Here is a 20498-nt window from a genome sequence, read left to right as displayed (position 1 = left end):
GTTTCAATTAATTTATAATTTTTAAATTACACTAGATGTTTTTGTTCTTGAATGTACACTGCTTGAATAACAATATTGACTTGGATGAAAATTAAATCCTTCATTAGTTATTTGGCAATCAATTTCATATTTTAAACTCAGTTTAATTTCTACAAGTTTTATCTCATTTAAAAATCTTTCCCATCCAACCATTATTGTAGTTTTGTATCTGTTGTCTCTTCGTCTATTACCAATTTTTATTGGCCATCGAAATATCGAATAAACCAATGGCTGTGTTAACTGAAATTTAAGCAAACACAAACATCATAATTAAATAGACAAAAAAAAATTATTACTGTTATTATTTCAAATAGATTTTTTAATAAAACAAACTTTCAAAATGGAAATGTCGTTAGCCCAAAATTCTAGTGGTGCATAATCATCGTGAATAATAACAAATTCAACATCATCAATTTTGCCATACTGACCAAAATCATTTTGATTAAATGTTCCAGTTAAAACTTGAAGATTTGTGTAAATTATATTTTCCTCATTTGTTACACAAGTTGCTGTTGTTATAATGTGAAATTCATTGATGATTGTTCCACTGCAAACATGGACACCTTGCCACAGTACTGATGCTACAAAATAGTGCTCTTCATATGTCAAAGGAATACCACCAACTACTTTACTTCCTTGTTTTCCATATGCAACTGTTTTTTAAAAATAAATTAAGCAATACTTTGATGATTTTTTTAATTTTTATATTTTATTTATTATAAAACAACTTACCGTTTATTATTACACACAAGCACAAAGGCAAAATCATCAATTTATTCCACATTATATTTAATTTTTGTGGTTCAACTTCCGCTAAAAGACTCATCTATTCTATAATTTTTTTTTTTTTTCTAATACGATAGGCAACTAAATTAACTGGTGATTTGACGTGTGTCTGATTTTTTATCAAAAAACAAATATTAAATTTTTGATAAATTTATTTAAATAAAATATTATAAATTATATTTTTTTTCAACTGAGTTAATTATATACACAACGTACTAAATTTTGTAAAACATTATGTAAAAAATATTTTCCAAAACTGTTTCAAGTATTTTAATGTAAATTTTTTATCATTGAAAATTTTATGTTAAATGGAATAATTAATTTTTTTTAATTAACAAAATGAAAATAGATGTATCGATGCTTTACAAACAAAAGGTTTTAATTGCTAAAAATATTTAAATTGAAATAAAAAAAGATTCAAGTGTTTCAAGCATCAAAAAAAAATTAACACAAAAAATATTTAATTACTAAAAAGTTTTATTTTTATTTCTATATACTGATAAAAAATAAAAAGCTAAAAACAAAAGAGAAAATATCCCATAGAGATAGGTACTTTTTCAATTATCAAAAAAAAAAAAAAAAAAGCTGCTAATAGCAAAAGGGTTTGCATAGATAACAACCCTTTTTCCTTCAATGAAAAAAAAAAATTTATTAACAAAAAAAATTAAATCAGCATGTTTATTTTATTATCGAGGACATAAGCCCATTTGACCTATATTTTTTTTTCCGAAAAACTTTGAACCCATGTAAATGATTAATGAAATTTAAAAAAAAAAAAAAAAAATTAAAACCCTCTTTTACTATAAAGAAAACGCCATTTGTGAAAAAAAAAAATGTAAAAAGTTGATTAAAATTGTTTTTTTTTAGCTATGTAATTTATTGAAATAAAAAATGTATATGGATATGTTTGTTTTGAATGTTTGAAAAATGATACGAGATATATAATATGGTTTATATAAATACTAAATGTGTATGTTGAATAATATATATTTTTGAATTATAGACTGGTAAGTGTATGAACAAACTGGCAATAACTGGTGCTCTATCTGGACCCAGGTAGTTTACAGAGCTATTTAATATAAATCGAGAAGACGAATGAGCCTTGGTGTGCCTCATGACTTCGAGGATGTGTATCCTTAACAATTTCACATACAAAATTCATTTTTATTTTCTCATATTTTTAACCCCTCCTTCTCTTTAACCTCCCTCTAGGCGTACATGTATTTAAACAGGCGTTTAACATAATTCATCTGACTCTCACTGGACTTTTTTTTTTTTTTTTTTCTACATTTATTTCAACATTTTAATTTTTTTAACTCATTATTATCATTCATTCATGTCAACATTCTTTTTTTATCATTTAATTTTTATATTATATCATTTGTATAAACTTTTATCTTTATTTTTTAATTTTTTTTCTCTTTTTTTTTTTTTGAGCTTTTATTTTTATATAAAGTATTTTTTTTTTATTTTATTTAGCGGACCCTTTGTACCTAACACACATGATTATTTTATTTTTATATATAAATTTTTTTTTTTATTTAATTTATTTATTATTTTGCCAATATATGTATGTCCCGATGTACATGCAAACTTGTATTTGTGAGTTCATATAAATGCAAAGTAGTGAAACGTTTAATGGAACTTGGAAAACCGGTTGAAAGGTGATTTTATGATGAGACGTATTTTTTTTTATTTCTCATTCACATTGTATAGAAATATGTAAAAATTATAATTCAATGTGGGAACTATCAGAAAATATGAAAAAAATTAAATTACAAATAAAATTATAATAATAATAATGTCAAGATTGTCATATCGATTAATAAACGACATGTGGATAAATAAATAAATTATAAAATATTATTCATACATTTTTAAGGGATGATAGTTGATAATATATTTAAATTTTTATAGCTAATATGAAAGAGAAATATATTTGACATTATAAATAGCTCATTGAACTTTATTGAATAATATTCGAAATAAAAAAAAATTAATTTCGATAATTATTAAACTTGAATAAAAATCTCGTTTTAGAAAAATTATAAAATCAGAAAAAAAAAATGAAAATCATTGAAATTAATTTATAAAACTTTGAGGATAATAGTTGTTGAGTGTTGTTTAAATACCAGAAGAAAAATTTCATGAAATTTTCGCTTAGAAATATTTTTTTTCGAAATTGGATGAATCGTCGAAATTATGGAATTTTTTCTATTAATTTCGAAACACTTAAAATTGCAAAAAAAAAATAAAAATAATTGAACCTAAATTCTAAAATTTCTAGGATATTGATATTTTGGTTTGTTCTAAATACTGGAAAAATAATTTCACGAAAATTCGATCTAGAAATATTTTTTTCGACAAGCATGACCTGAATAGCCAAACTCTTTTTTCGATTAAATTCCATTTTCATTCGATTTATTATACATCAGTATAACAAAAAGAAATAATTACTACTGCTAAATAGATTAATAGGTATATTCCTTGAATTAAATAGAACGAAAAAATAAACAATGAAAAAAAATTAAAGATTATAATCTTTGTTTAGAGCGAATTTCCTTTAATTTAAAAATTTTTATTCGAAAAAAAAATAAAAGAAATCAGTGTGTAATGTGTAATTGTAGACTTTGTATTGTTAAATTTATTGTCGATTGATGCTTGGAGCATTTTATACAAACTATATTATAAATATATATATATATAAAATTGCGAAAAAAAAAAAAAGGATATTTATCAAGAAAATAAATGGGCAAGATCGAGAGGCAAGTCAGTGGCTCTTTTGTTTGGTCATAAGATTTACAATCCGTTGTCAGTGCTTTTTTATATATATAAAATAATTTTTTTTTCTATAATAATTTCTTCTAAGAATTGAAATTTGATTTGTCTATAAAAATTAAAATATTAAAATTAATAATAATAAAAGAAATTACATTCCACTGGGTGTATGTATTTTTTTTTATATTTAAAAAAAAAAAAAAAATAGTTTTTGCTATTGCAAGATAATTTAAAATAAAAAAAAAAAAATTAAATTACCATCAGTTTATATATTCTATTATTTTATATAATTGAATATAATTTTTTTTTTTTTTTTTATATTTGCAAGTTGTGCCCTCATGCAATTGCTGCAGTATCTTATTTTTTTTTTTTTTTCGAGAAAATTAATACTCGAGTTGTACATGGTCATAAAGCTTCCATTGCGATTTGGTAATTACATATACGTTCCGCAATATGACCACTGCTATTATCTATATAAAAATGTAAATGTATATTTTTTTTTGTATCCACTTTTTACAATGCCAATATAATTTTATAGTTTTACGACATATTGGCCGAAAATAAATTTGAAAAAATATTTCACAATAAAAATATACAATATATTATAAAAAAAATAATAAATTAAAAATTAAATATTGTTTTTTTATGTCTTTGACTATTTATTGAAACTATGATTTATTATTTTGGCAAATAAAAAAGTATATAATATTAATTCGATAGAAAAATTTGAAAAAAAATTAAAAAAAAAAAAAACAACACAAGTATCGAAAGAGAGAATATAACCCCAGCGAGTATATAAATTTTATGAACGTCCCCCACGAGGAAAAAGATATATACACGACTGTATAGAGTACCCATCGTAACTAATGTTCCATGTGTGGTGGTGGTTTCGACAATCCCTCGAGATATGACGCCACAGTCTGTCGCCCCTTTCTGTCGTTTTTTTTTTCTCATTTTTTCTTTCGGCCATTTAATGTTCCGTATAAAAACCTGCTGCTTGAAATTTTTATTTTTTTTTTCTTTTATTATTTTTATATTGTTAATACTTATTTTTATTTTTTCACTGAATTTTTTTATTTCAATGTGTTTCTGATGCGTTTCGATTGGGCGGTACATGCGCATAAACAATTGTGTACATATTGCAGCCTCGCCCCCTTGAAGCACCCTCAAGTCCAACAATTTTAAATATATAAAATTAAAAGATAAAAAAAAAATGATGCTTGCAAAAAAAAAAAAAAAATTAAATAATAAATAATTGTGTTAAATAAAAAAATAAAAATAATTAAAAAGTCAATAAATTAAATCTGTTGAAAAAAAAAGGAATGAAATTTTTTGCATAATTTTTTTTCTATATGACAATATAAGAATTTTTTAAAAATATTTTATTTTTCTATTGCATTTGCGTATATATATTTAATACTTAGTTTATTCAGTGACCGTATAGAATATATCGAAACGCAAAACAGACACACACTTGTTGTCGTCGTCGTTTTTTTTATATATAAAAAAAAAATTTATTCTTTTATAAACATACTGTGATATTTCAACGAGCCGTGGGGGTCTAGAAAATTTAAACTCATGTGATTTTATACTGTATGAGACTATGGTATAAAAGAAATCCTGCCGACCGTAGTCCACCTTGAAGATTGCAAATAGCAGTCTGTGCGAAAGAGACGTGCGCGGATGTTTGTTATTTATGCGTGCACACGGTTTACTCGGGTGGGAAAGCCCCGTCTTTGTGTCCATTATATACCCCCTTTTTTTTTTTTTTATATTTTATATATATTTATATTTTTTATACCCTGACAACTACGGCAAACTATATATTCACTATCTCATCTCTCCCTCTTCATCTGCTTGCTAGCAAGAGATGTTTGCATAATGCTAGAAGACCATTGATAAAAATCGATTTTATATATTCATGTGATTTTTATACTTTTGTGCCTATCGTGATATTTAATATTGACATTATGTGTTTAAACAAAAAATTTATAATAATTTATGCAATCTGATGATGAGTGAATTTAATACGATAAGGAAATTCTGGTTAATGGTTTTGGGGGAGTCATGATTTATATACGTACGGTCGGATTTCCTGTAAATAATTCAATAAATTGTTTAAAACTGATTATCTTAATATTACAGATAAAATCAAAATCCCCTCTTTTATTTTTCCATTTTTTTTCATAACAAAAAGTTTTCATAAAATATTGTTTCAATGAGAACAAAAAAAATGACTTTCAAGCTTAATTAAATTGTTTTGTACTATTTAAAATATTAATTAATATTTTTGACATTTTTAAATTTACAGTAGTTTTTTATTCAAGCAAAATAAATAAATATTATACGAGAATATATGAATAATATATATGCTTGTCACTTACCTTGCAATATTATGAATAAATTAAATTTTAAAATATAAAAATGTATAATTATATATATTGAAAAATAGATAAACTAAACAAGTTGAATGAAGAAAAAGATAACGGATTAGCAACGAATGATAGTTGTAAGAGGGTTGAATGAAGAAATACTTGTATCTTAAGAGTCAAAATAATCGCTTATATTGGCACGAGAACAATAGTCGGCATCGCGTTATGTCGACATCTTAAAAAATTTCAGGGCCTAACAAATAGCCAATTAAAATTCCATGTGCAGAAAAATAAGCACCAGAAGAAGCTAAGAAGAAAATATAATAATAATAATAATAATAACAGCAACAATAATAAAAAATAAATAAAAAAAAAATACAACATTGGTTGCATGTATTGGCTTTGTGGTAAAGGCATGCAAGAAAAGGTCTGTACTGTCGTATTTTCTTACCTTTATAGTCATCAAGAGTGTCGTTCACACGATTCCATTATTCGACCTCACAAGTTTCATTTTTTTTTTCTGTAACAAAAATAAGATAAAAAATATAATAATAATTTGACACTTTGTGTCTATGTCAATTTACATTTAATACACTTATTATTTTATCACTTTTTCATCGATACAATTTCCAAGAATTTAAAAATATCCAATTAAATAAATAATAATATTAATATAAAAATTTAAAAATAATAACATCAAGATTGAATAAGTACGATTGAAAATTCAAAACAATTTTATCGATAAATATCAATGCAATTATTATATATTTCGCCAAGGGTATATTATAGTAGAAATTAGTGTCTAAGAAAAATCGAAAAAAAAGAATTAAAATGTATATAGACAGTTGAGAGATAAAAAGTGACATAAAGATGACTTGTAAAAATAATAATAATAAAATAATTTTGATAAATACAATCAGTGTTAAATTACGAATGCGTAGTTTGAATTTAGATAATAATCAGTATATGGATACATAATTGCATGACTATTCGTACATTATGGCCTCGTATATTATTTGAACTTATTCAATATAAACATTGAGAGAGTATATATATCTTAAATATATTATTATGTATGTGTGATGGTTTGAGCATCACTTGTATGCTCACTTATAACGGCGGTTATTTCTTGAGATGTTTATCAGTATGATCAAAAATAAAAAAAGCTAAAAAAAAAATATTGCAAGAGAGGGAGCTTTAAAGATTGTATGCTCACAGTCAGCACGCGTTTGTATCGATAAACAAAATCACAACCAGTGTATATTTGAAAATAAAATTATTTTTTTTTTTTTTGTCTTAAATAATAAAAGGGAGGTTTATTTTTATTTTGGGGTGTGTTATATACAACTCAAATATGTTGTATTAATTTTTATTTATTTTATTAAACCAGGGGCTTATTATTTATGTTAATATAAATTAAAAATATATTTTTACTTGTGATGGGTGAGCCAACATTAACGTGTGATTAAAATAAATAAAAAAAAAATATATATACAAGAGTTTTGTTTTTTAATTATTTTTTATTATAAAGATTATTATTAATATATATTTTTTTTTTTTAGAGATAATCGCGATGAGAATTAAGTACTGAAAATTAAAAAAAAAAAAAAAAAAATTATGATGGCGCTTATGATTATTATCAATTCACACTTTTAACTGTATAAATTCCAATCGATAGTTTATTATCGAATTAATTTAATCGTGTATTTAATATAATTAAAAAATATGGGATTTTATTTATTTTACAGAAGCGAGAGAAACCAAGAATTTACCGTAACATTTATGTTGAAAAAAAAAATTCTATAAATACTTGAAAGTTTTTAACAAATTAATGTAAAAATTTGTGTTAGATTTTTATTGTTAAATTATTAATTTAAAAATAATAATTAAATGAATAATGGGAAATAAATTTTTATAGAATTATTAATTGATTTTAAATGATTCGCATCATTCATATATAATTAAATTTTTTTTTAAATAATAATAAACAATTTATAATTTAAAGATAAATTTAAATTTGTAAAATAATATTTTCAATTTTAAAAACATCTTCCTGAACATATTGAGTGAATTTTTTTTGCTGGAAGATAATTATCTATTGTTTAAATTTTCTATTTTGGATGGAAAAAAAAATTTATTAAATGTGACAAATGTGAGAACTTTCAGGATGTTGTTCGTATGGTGTATAAAGTGCATTACACCAGCAAGTGAATGGGGTATAGAAAGAGCCTTTCAGCATAGTTACTATCCACATGGCCATGTTTTCACGTCGACGATAGAAACTACCTGCGGCTAATTTATAACGTGCCTCGATGGATAAGTTCACTATATATACACCACATACACATATACTGCAACTCCTTTTTCAATGAAAAAAAATGTATATAAATAAATAAAAAATAGTTAAAAAAAATGTTATATATTTTGAGCAAGACTTTATTCAATGCATTTTTTTATTTACTTAAGTATATGCATTATGGAGACATATAAAAATTATTCAATTTTATTTTTTTTCATAGAATAAAGTAAAGAATTTATTAAATTTATTTTCAACTTGGATTTGAAGAAAAAATAAAAATTGCATAGAAAATTTCTAGTGCGCGCCACTTTGAAATATTTATTTAGACATCTAAAAAAAATATAAGTAATTGAAATTAATTTATTTTACTTAGGGAATTATTTTATTTTAATATTTAAATAATAATTTTTTTGGATTTTTAATTTTAGGAATATTTTTTTAACGAGCTAAGCTGGCGAAAAAAAAGTCCGAATTTCTCTGGTGTTTAGGCAAATTTAAAAAAATTTAAAAAAATAAAAATAATGATAAAAATATGAAATGCTTTTGTAATATTATTTAAAAATAATAAATTAAAATATCTCTTTCATAATTGAATTATTTATTTAATTTTTTTATAATGAAATTTATTATTAAAAAAATATTTTAAAAAAATTGTAACACTATTTTAAATATCCTTTTAAATTGAACAACATGAAGTCAGCAAACTAACATTATTCTTTAAATCATTACAAGTGACTATCTTGTTTTGATATTTTTTTTTTTTCAAGAGGGGATTCTTAATTTATGACATGTCTATTTGTGTCGGTTTTATTTTTTTTTTTTTATTAAAATTATTTCAGGTTATAAGACTACGGGTGTCTTATAATTTTGTTTGTAATATTAATATATTTTTTTTTGAAGCATATTTCAAGTGGTTAAAATAAGGAATCTTTCATCGATGAATAGGTAGTATGTCGAGTATAGTATTGATATACTGATCAGACATCCGCAGGGTGTAAATATCACTGTGCGCGGAAACCCGTCAAGAAGCCAGGTAGTTGCCTTTTCAAGACCACGGGGTTTCCACCACACACAACGTACTTTGCATTATTTTTTTTTTTGATGATTTCATTCGCTTCTGATTTAATATATATTTATTTTTAACTATCTTGTATTGTTTTAATATTTTTTTCTTTCAGCTGAAAAATGAGCGACGAAGATAACCAACAAGTTGATGACAAAAAATCCAAAGAACCAATTCAGGTATTTTAAAAATTTTGCAAAATAATAATAATTATTATTATTGAAGTTGAAAGTATTTTTCTTAAAGTTGAATTTAACAAAAATAAAAAAAAAACTGAATTAAAATGTCTAGGTTGACAGAGGTCCGATCACAACGACAACCAAGAATGCTCTAATAACGACCCAACTTAGTCAATGTGACATTTATCCGAATCGTCTAAAAGTCTCGATTGTTGGAATAGGAAATGTCGGTATAGCTTGTGCGATCACTATCCTCATGAGGGTATGCATTTATCTTAATACATTTTTTATTTTTTAAATATAAAATTTAATATAAAAATAAAATAAGATTCAAAGTGGATAAAAAAATTAATGTTTAAGAATTTCAAACTTTGAATATATAAAATTTAATAAAAAAAAAAAAATAATAATAATAGAATATTATAAATTTAGAAATAAATAAAATAAATAAAATTTAATTTGGCAAAATAATTGAGTTATAAGACTTAAGAGTAAATGTAGAAAAAAAATCATTAAAGAAAAGCTTTTTTTTTTAAATTTATGAAATTTAGAAAAATAAGTAATTTGAATGATCAAGTGAGTTAATTTGTCGGTGAAAATTTTTTTAACATGTACAGAGAATAGCAAGCGAAGTTTGTCTGATCGATAAGAATGCATCCCGAGCAAAGGCCGAGGCCGAGGACATCCGGCATGCCGGAATTTTCTTAGGGAATCCATTGGTCACTGGTACATCTGGTAAAAAATTCCCAAAATTTTTAATTTACCTTAACTTTTTATTTTAACTATTTTCAATTTATTTTTTAATTCTTTCCCACCATTTTTATAACAAAATAAAAAAAACAATGATAATTTAAATTATTTTGTCAGCTTCAAAGTCGGTATTTTAAAATCAAGAGAAAAAAAAATTCACATCATGATTTAAAAAAATTAAAATTAATTATTCTAGTCAGTAAATTTGTAAAAAAATTGATAAAGACACCTGACAATATTTCACCTGTTACTTAAAAAAAATTATCATACATAAGATGACAGAAAATTTTAATAAAATAAAAAAGGTTTTACCTTCAGAAAAAATAAAAAAAAAAAAAATACCAATATTTGAATTTGAAGTTGTATTAATAAATTCAAGTATTAAGTTTTTAATGTTTTTTTTTTGTCGCAATGCCCTTTAAATTTTATTCAGTTCATCCGATCAACGGGTGCACGATTGGTCGTTTTAACGGATCACGCTCGTTGCTTCGAGTTTTATTCACGTTGAAAAGTAAAAGACAGCTCGGTGGCCAGGACACGATTCTTGGACGATGGAAGGACACGGTCCATGCTCTCTCCATCTTGACTAATCTCGTTAACCGATCTTTTCACCCGTTTATATTTTATTTTTTTTCATTTTTTCTTTCTTCATATTCACTACTCCCTTTCTTCATCTCTCACATCATCAAAATAAAAAAAATATCAAATAAAGAAAACGACGACATTCAAGACTACCTCTTGTCTTACTGATGCTTCTCAAAGGTGAGCCATTCCAAAACGTTGGATTTTATCTGGTCATCCAAATCGAGCTAGATGCCACGTATGGATTAAAACGATTGTATTTTTTTATTTTTTATTTTTGGCTATTTATCCCCGGTGAGACATGATGGAAATTATCAAACAGAAATTTTAAAATAAAATTCATTTTTTTTTATTTCTTTCTTTATTTTTTACCACATATTTTTGAACACCTTGTTCTCACCTCTTTTAACCAACACCTTGATCTTTTTCAAATATAAAAAAAAATAAATAATATAAAATTTTAAAAGTCCCCGGAAACATAAAGCTTGGATATTTAAAAATTTTAAAAATTTTATGCAAAGAAATGTCTTAATTTGTTGGTCAATTTTTCCCAGAATTTTTATAGGTATTTTTTATCTGAATATCTCAATCAAAAACCTTAGGTAAAAATAAAAAAAATTCAAATATATTGTCAAAATAAAAAAATAAAAATAACGGAATACCTTTGTAGGTTCATTATAAATGTTTTTTTTTTTATTTTTATTATTTAGTTTCGAGTTAAACACAAAAAAAAAGCCATAAAAAATGTAAAAACAAATGTTAGTTTTTTTTTTTTTTTCTTTATTGGGTAATCGTTGGGTCCAGAAGCTCAGCAACATGAAAAAAAATTTGATTTTCTTGACAAATCAATAAACATCCATTAAGAAATAAAAAAAAAAAAAAAATTGTGTCTAAATTATAAAATAGAAAAAAAATAGAAAAAAAAAAACATGTCTGGGAATGAGAACGAATATTTTTTGTATTTTTTGTTGAACTGCATCATCAAATCCCGTTGTGTGATTACAAAAATTAGAATATCTTTTTGTGTCTTTATTAAGTCGATACTTGCATTACTTATTTATTTATTTATTTAAAATATTATTTTTTCATAGATATAACAATGGTGAAAGATTCAACAGTTGTAATAATATCAATTGGTGATAACGGCACCAATGAAAAACCAAATTTATCACATAATTTAGAAATATTTAAAAAAGTCATACCAGCAGTATCAAAATTTGCATGTCATTCAATTTTACTTGTTGCAACAAGACCAATTGATGTCATGTCCTATATAACATGGAAATTTTCAAAATTTCCATCAAACAGAGTACTTGGTACTGGAACATTATTAGACACAATGAAACTTCAGTGTCAATTGGGACAAAGACTTGGTATTGCAAATACTTCTGTTAATTGTTTGACTATCGGAGGACAGGGTGACACATCAGGTATTTTTAATTTCATCAAACATCTATCATTAATTAAAAGAAAAACTACATATTTTTTTATGTTTATAATTCTTCAAGTTCCAATATGGTCTGGTGTACATGTTGGTGGTATAAAATTACGTGATATTAATCCAAAAATTGGTGATAAAAATGATCCAGAACGTTGGTATGAAATGATAAATACAATAAATAATAATCAATCAAATATTTGGTGTCTCGGTATATGTACAGCTGAAATAGTTGATGCAATTATTAGAAATACAAAAGTCGTATTGCCAGTATCAACATATATTCACGTAAGTAAATAATTAAAATCACGATAAATATCATTCAACATCAATAATGTGTCAATGATACTTTTTTAAAAATAATTTCTATGTACTTATTATTTTATTTACAATCATTAAATAAATATACTTTTTTTTATTATCATCATCTATATGAGAATAAAATAATGTTGATTTTTTTTTTGAATCATTATTTCAGACTTGCGTTCATGGTACCGACAAGGACGTCTACATGTCAGTACCATGTGTGCTTGGGAGGGAAGGTGTTCATCACACCGTAAGACAGAAACTAACTGATCAAGAAAAATCATTCGTTCAAACATCCGCCGATGGAATTCGAAATATACTTCGTGATTGTGGCATACTTGAACTTGATGAATCGACCTGAATCATCATTATTTATTTAAAAAAAAAACATTCATATATTCTTAACAATAATAAATTTATAATTATAATAATAAATATTTTTATCAAGTCATTCTTCGACATTTTTTCATTATCAAACTTCATATATAAAGCCAACAATAGTTATATAATTTTTATTTTTTTCCCAACCTCATGCAACAAAAATTCCTACAACTTTATTATCATGTCTAGATGAAAAAAAATAAAATAAATATACATTTTCATTTTGAAAAATAATTTTAAAAAATATATTCATATGCAAAGTGAAAATGTATTCAGTAAAAAATATAAATCAAATTAGTTGAATGGATGAATGGATTGTTGCAAAAAATAAAAAATAACAAAATGTATAGCGGTTCTTCATTTTATATATAAATATTTTCTAAAAGTTTTGCAAGTCTATCGGAAATGAGAATCTCAGTATATTGCAGTGGGTTATATGGTAAAATTATCAAATGGGAATATAAGAAGCTGAAGAAATGAGGAAGAAGATCGGATACACGCACCTGCGCGAATCGCGATAGAGCATCTGGTGATCGATCACGCGCATATTTTCTATTAAACTACTTAACAATCTTATTTTGATCGTATAAAAATTTAAAATATAAATTCAAGGTTAACTTTAATAAAAATTGATAATGGAATAAATTTAATTTGATAAATTTGACCTCAAAAGGAAATGAAAAAATAATAATAATTTTTTTTTTGGCACAAGTATATATGTCTGGTGTCCAGCTGATACTTCGATTATCCTTAATATCCTGATGGCTTTTAGTTTCACATATAAAACTTCCTGTATAAATTGCGGAATACGATCGTGCCAATTTTCAAAAGGATATTTCAATTTATCTACACATCAATTCCCATCGTATTTTTATTTTTTAATATTTAACAAGACACATCAACCATCGGGTCATTGCATTTTATGTTTTCACTGACTCACTGATAGAGCATCAATTTTATTTCGAAATATATGAATTCTTTTTATTTTTTGATGTTCAGTTTTTTTTTATTTTATTTTTTTCATTTGGCTTTGGCTATTGTCGATAAGTATTTGTCATATTTTAATGATACTAACCTCAATTTATTTATTTATTTATTTTTTTTTTTTGTATTTTGGATGATGGTAATTTGATATTGTTAGCGTCAATCAAAGGGATAAAATGAGCCAAAAAAAAACAGGAAATACAGCTACTTATCTTTTGACAAAGCAGACTGATCAACTTCCTGACATAAATCGTGTCAAGGTTGTCATAGTTGGAGTTGATGTTGCTGTTACAATTGCAATTTTATTTAAGGTAAATAAATATTTCAGATTAATCTTTAATTTATATCCAAAAAAAAATATCCGTCTTATATAAATTTAATTTGATGGTAAATTAAATTTTAATATAAAAACTAGAAAATAATATTTTATAAAATAATAATGACACAGGAGTCGAGTGGTCAAGGCCCCTCGGAAATCCAAGACAAGGCTAGACCCTTTTTTGATATTTTTTTTATAATGCTATTAATTCGTTAATATATCGGATAGAAATATTTAAAAAAAAAAAAAAAAAGATTGCTGATTTAGAAAGACTAGCCATGATCAGAGAGAAAAAGTTCATGATGTTGTTGATTTATCAATGGATAGATTGAGGCTTGTTTGTTGATGCGAAAATAAGATGAGAAGGTTAAAAAATAAAATAAAAAAAATATAAACTACCGAATGGTCAAAGGGAGAGTGAGAAGTCCCATGTTAATGAGCCACTGATGGGAAATTGGATGCTGAAAGAAAAGAAGCACATTCAGTTGGCCTGTTAGTTTGTGATGTATCCTTTTTTTTTTTTTTATTTTTTTTGATGGGTCCTGCTGGTATCGGATCGTAAGGCGAGCATTTACACGTATACCGAACATCGCCCCCGCACACTTTTTCAACTCCCAAACGTGATTTACCCCTTTTTTTTTTTTTATTCTTAATTTTTTTTTTTTTTATCAACTCTTTTCAAACGCATTTATATTTATTTTTTTCAATTCTCTCAACTTACTTTATATATATTTTTTTTTTTTGTGTCGACGAAATGAAAAAAAAAATATATATGCACTACACCAAAGTCAGAGGACAAAATTCAAGTCTTATCTCACAACTCCAACGAAAAAAAAAAAAGAAAAATTAATTTGAAATCCACTCCTTGCTTTTTCATTCACTTGCATTTTTTATTTTTATTTTTTATACTGTAGTATATATTCAGATGAACTTCTAAAGCAACTGATTAACTTTTTCTTTTCTTTTTTTATTTTTTATTTATCTCTTGGTGTTTTGTGTGTAAAAAGATATTATTATTTTCATAAATATTTATTAAATTAAATATTAATGTAATTTTTAAAATTGAAAAATTTAATTTAATTTATTATATTCAATTAACAAGAATATTTTATTCAAAAGAATAATAAAAGGTTTTTTCTATTTCTTTATTTTCTTTAACAAATATAATATAATTAGATGACATTTGTAGTTTGTTGGATGTATTTTATATTATTCTTGGAAATAGTTGAATGATTTTCAATGTTTAAATAAGAATTTCTGCTAAAATTTAAGGGACAAGTATATTTATTTATATTTTATGATCATAAAATGTGTCAGTGTGATCGTAGACGCGCAATTCCGGGGTTACTTTTGTATTTATAATTTTAATGTCTACTTCCGGTACAATGCATTTACAATGAATAAATATAAAAAAATTAAAAAAAAAACACTTTTATGTGTCTCTCATTTTTGTATTTAATATTTTTTTTTATATATTAAAATAAACAAATAGAAAGGTTTGTTGGAACAGGATGTTCAAACACATAAACCACTAACGACGATACTGACCCTTTTAACATGCATAGAAACTTCGTGACTACCCCATAGAAAATTCACCATTAAAAAAAGAAAAAAATTAAGCAAAACAAAAATACAGAACAAAGATAATTCAAGTAAATAATAACAACAATAATAAACAAAAAAAAATATTTAAAAAAAAAAAATGCCAAACAGTTTTCGTAAATACAATTCTGTCAATAATTATTGGTTATAAATTTTCAGTCTTGAATCAAAATTAAATAGCGTTGATTAAATTTAATAAAAAAAAAATGTCTCTACATTGTAGAATGAAAATAAATGATTAAAATGAATGAGAAAAAAATAATTAAATAACAAAAAAAAAATGTGTAAATATAAAAGCAATAATTGCAGTTTAACAGAAAGAATAAATAGTATAATTGAAAAATATGAATTAAATTCATCGGCATGTTCATCAATAAAACCAGGTATAATACCATCAAGTACATTAAAATATGAAATTTATACAAAACGTCCAGTATCGGCATGTGTTAAAAATAATAAAATGATAAATATATTACCGTCATTGTCACTCATTGACATAACAAAACGTCATAAATCAATTGACAATAATATATCATCAATATGTCCAGGACCAAATTTACAAAATTATTTAAAAAATAAATGTCCATCATTAAAAGGTCGTTTGATGCTCTATGAAAAGCATCAACCAATTGAAAATAATTATCAAAATCAATCAATGACATATTGTCAGTGTAAAAAAAATTATTCAACAATTAACAATAAATGTGGTTTAACAACAAAGCCAAAATTAAATACAAATGTTTCAATGTGTTCATGGAAAACATTGACATACGAACCACCATTTTCATCGACAATTTTAGAACGAGAATTTACCAGTAGATTTGTCAAAGTACCATACACAAATTGTTGATTATTTATTTGGTATTTATTTAATTGATTTGTTCGGATAAAGTTGTTTTTTTTGTTTCGAAATTATTAATCAATCTGATGAATTGATTTTAGTATGGGTAAAATAATATAGACTGAAGATGCATGATGCGTTATATTAAAAAAAAAAAATAAAAAAACAGCTACTGGATCCAGCAACTCATTTGCGAATTTTTTAATGAATGGATGTTGAAGAGACACGTTACCATAGCCGGTCCTGAATACTCAGCGGGTGTGCAATGTTCAAGAAAGATATATTTATATTTAAAAAAAAAAATAGAAAACCAGAGACATGTAATTACTCAAGAGTGAATAATCACGGTGAGATTTTTGAATATTGTCAGCATTAACTTGAAATTTAGCAATGTTAAATCAACAGTATTAAAATACAAAAATAAAAAAAAGCAAAATCAACATCAAAGTGATAAAATTTTAAATTAATATCAATACTAAAAATAAATCTAGTCAACAAAAAGATTAAATCAAATAATTGATTGCTATATTTACAAGTGTATATAAATAAAAAAATATAAAAAATTAATTTCATTGAACTTTATTTATAAATAAAAAATAAAAATTATCATCATTAATCAAATGGAATATGTACATTTAATTTTTCTATATTTATTAATATATAAAAATAAAAAATAAAATATCATCAATTTAAAAATTTTTCTTTTATTTATATATTGAGTAAATAAATAATTTTTCATGTTAAATATTATTTTGTTAAAGCGCCTTGCTACGGAGCTGGTGCTGATAGACACGAATGAGAAACTTGCTAAGGAAACTGCTGAAGATATAAGTCACGCGGGTGGTTGTCTTGGTAATCCAAAGATCGTTGGGACCAAAGGTGAGCTTGAGCGTTGGAGAGTTTAAAGAGGTCAACATAGTTTTATTTTTTTTTTTTTTTTTACGTGGTAGTTGTGCATATTGCCTTTGGTATTATTATAAAGAGATGAAGCCATAAGACATTTAATGTTACCTGTCCAGATTACAGTGCAGCTAGAGATGCAGCTGTTTGCGTCATCACCACAGGTGGTAAACAACATGATGATCAACAACAATCAACATTGTTAAATCAAAATTTTGATTTATTTAAATATATTATTCCAAATGTTTGTAAATATGCACCAAATTGTATATTAATTATCGTTTCAAAACCAGGTAACTTTCCCTTATTTTTCTATCTAATTAATGTCTTGGTAATTATTAAAATTTATGTATTTATTTTAGTTGATATTTTATCATTTGCTGCTATGAAATTATCTGGATTTCCTCCAAATCGTGTAATTGGACTTGGCACATTTTTAGACAGCTGTAAATTTCAATATTATATTTCTGAACAACTTGGTGTTTCACCAAGTTCAATTCAAGCTTTGGTTATTGGTGAAAATTCTTCCAATTCAGGTATTGATAAATTTATTTGACTTTCATTTGGCTGATTGAATATATAATTAAAATAAAAATAAAATTAATTTTTTTATTATGATTTTATTAACAAGTGCCAGTATGGTCTGCGGTCTCATTAATGGGAGTTAAATTGAAAGATATAAATAAAGATATTGGTAATAAAATTGATCCCGAAGGTTGGAATATTATTCATGATAAAGTAATTAATATCGATGATGAATTAATTAAAAACAAGGGATATCCAAGTTGGGGTGTTGGTATTTGTGTTGGTGAAATTGTTGATGCTGTTATTCGTAATACTTGTGTATGCATGACAGTGTCAACTTATATTAAGGTATATTCATTATTATTAATTGAAAAGGTATTTAGTGTCTTAATTTAATTGTTATTTTTATTCTTTCAGGGATGTAAGCATGGTTATGAAAAAGATATTTTCATGTCATTGCCATGTATTATTGGTAAAAATGGTGTTCAATCAAAAATACGTCATCCATACACTGATGAAGAACAATCGAAATTAATTAAATCAAGTAAATCAATTTATGAACTTCAAAAAACAATATTAGATCAACTTGAATAATTTATAAGGGCAAAAAAAAAAATTCTACTCTTTAAAATTACCAATAAAATTGGATGGAAAAAATTTTTTAAGCAAGAAAAATCAACTTTTTAACATTAAAAAATATTTTTGAATGTTGAAAAATAAAATTAAAATTTTTATAAATTATTTTTTATGAAATTTTTCATTTTATTTATTATTATTTTAATATTAAACATTTGAAATTTTTTTTTTTTATATATGATTACTAAAAGAGTTCAGGATAAAAAGTATAACGCGACACAAGCGTCACGTTTTTTGGCTTCAGTGATTCATTACATACGCGCTAACGAATGTGCCCGCGGCTCCTGTCGTGTGCTGTACGACTTCATCGAGGAATAGAGAATTTTTTTACCTTAAATTTTTTTATCTTTTGCTTGTTAAAAAAATGGTGATATATATATATAAAAGGGGAGGTTGTCCAAGTTAAGAAGCCGAAAGAAGATGGAAAAAAATGAATACAAAAAAAGAAGAAGAATTTAAAAAAAATAAATGTAACAAAAATAAAATAAAAAAAAAAAAATTATTATAAAGGTGCAGAGAGTTAAGAAAGAAATTTTGCGACAGCAAATGAATGTTCTTAAAAATATAAGTTGATATATAAAAGAGAATTGGGATGTTGAAGAGACCAAAAAAAATACATAAATATATATCTATATAAAAATATAAAAATATATATGCGCGATGTAGCTTCCGAGAGTGGACTGGGCCCATTTTTCTGTATTATCTCGATGACGTGTCCTGGGGACCATAATTTATCAAAAATATAAAAATGAAAGAAAGTCACTACAGTCTATATAAAGTGTGTTCAAATAATGACATAATTCTACTGAATATTTTTCATCTCTCACACCTTGCTATTAAAAAAAAATTCCTCAAATTATTATTCAGAAAATATCTAAAAAATCAAAATTGAAAAAATAAAAAATATAACGTTCATCTCAATATTACACTTGAGGATTTTATGTTTTTATTATCCACCATTTCCGGGATTACGTTTTGACATTGAGATGTTATAATTTACATTTTAAAATTCATTTTAAATAGTTTAACGATAAAAATGCATATGGAAAAATGTCAACAAGTTTGATACAGAAAATATAAAAATAAAAAAAAAATAAAAATGATATTTAAAATTATAATTTATTATATTCGCATGATAGGTTGTTGAGAAAATTTTATTCAGGTTAAACCAGGTAGATATATGAAAAATAAATTAAAAAATAAAAAGTAAAAAAAAAAATTGCGTTAATAGTATGAGAGGATTTTAAAGCCACCTTGAGCGGCAGCGGTAGGTACTGCTAATTATACTTTTTTTTTTTTTTGTTGGGACATAATGCCTTTGGTGTAGATTCCACGTGGGTGAATTCAGAAAAAAAAAAAGGTGTATATTTAAATAAAAAATAAATAAAAATTCTTTGTAAAAACAGGGGATGAAAAAAAAAAGGTCGAGGGACTTTATCAAGGGAAGAAAAAATATAAAAAAATTGAACAAAAAAAAAAAAGACTTGTAAAATTGGCGGCACGTATACACATACTTATATTTTTTTTAAATTTATTTTTTTAAATATCCTTTTTTTATATTATTCGTTTTTTATTTTCTCATTCGCATGGTCAGCCTTTTAACATTTTTTCATTGGCAAAACCAAAGGGACTCCCCGAAGGCACTGATTGAGTTACGATTTAATTAGTCCGTACGACCAATCAGTAATTAAGATATCAGGTAATCAACGATGCTAAAT

At 24.6% G+C, this 20498-nt stretch overlaps 2 protein-coding genes across 2 annotated transcripts; both read left to right on the top strand.

Annotated features, from left to right (window-relative positions):
* Positions 1 to 9042: 9042 nt before the first annotated feature.
* On the top strand, positions 9043 to 13043 carry LOC122856727 (L-lactate dehydrogenase-like). The gene is made up of 7 exons (XM_044158512.1): positions 9043 to 9307; positions 9453 to 9516; positions 9629 to 9778; positions 10134 to 10251; positions 11940 to 12278; positions 12357 to 12574; positions 12765 to 13043. Exons 2-7 carry the CDS (start codon positions 9460 to 9462, stop codon positions 12951 to 12953), a joined length of 1071 nt encoding a protein of 356 aa, XP_044014447.1. The 5' UTR covers positions 9043 to 9307; positions 9453 to 9459; the 3' UTR covers positions 12954 to 13043.
* Positions 13044 to 14073: 1030 nt separating this feature from the next.
* Positions 14074 to 18744, top strand: LOC122856726 (L-lactate dehydrogenase B chain-like). Its single transcript, XM_044158511.1, has 6 exons — positions 14074 to 14268; positions 17481 to 17598; positions 17739 to 17912; positions 17982 to 18155; positions 18251 to 18492; positions 18562 to 18744. Exons 1-6 carry the CDS (start codon positions 14134 to 14136, stop codon positions 18736 to 18738), a joined length of 1020 nt encoding a protein of 339 aa, XP_044014446.1. The 5' UTR covers positions 14074 to 14133; the 3' UTR covers positions 18739 to 18744.
* Positions 18745 to 20498: the final 1754 nt, after the last annotated feature.

The sequence above is a fragment of the Aphidius gifuensis genome, linkage group LG5 (assembly GCF_014905175.1).
Source record: "Aphidius gifuensis isolate YNYX2018 linkage group LG5, ASM1490517v1, whole genome shotgun sequence".
NCBI classification, from domain to species: Eukaryota; Metazoa; Arthropoda; class Insecta; order Hymenoptera; family Braconidae; genus Aphidius; species Aphidius gifuensis.
Note: the sequence above shows the minus strand (reverse complement) of the source record. Positions and strands in the feature narration are given on the sequence as shown.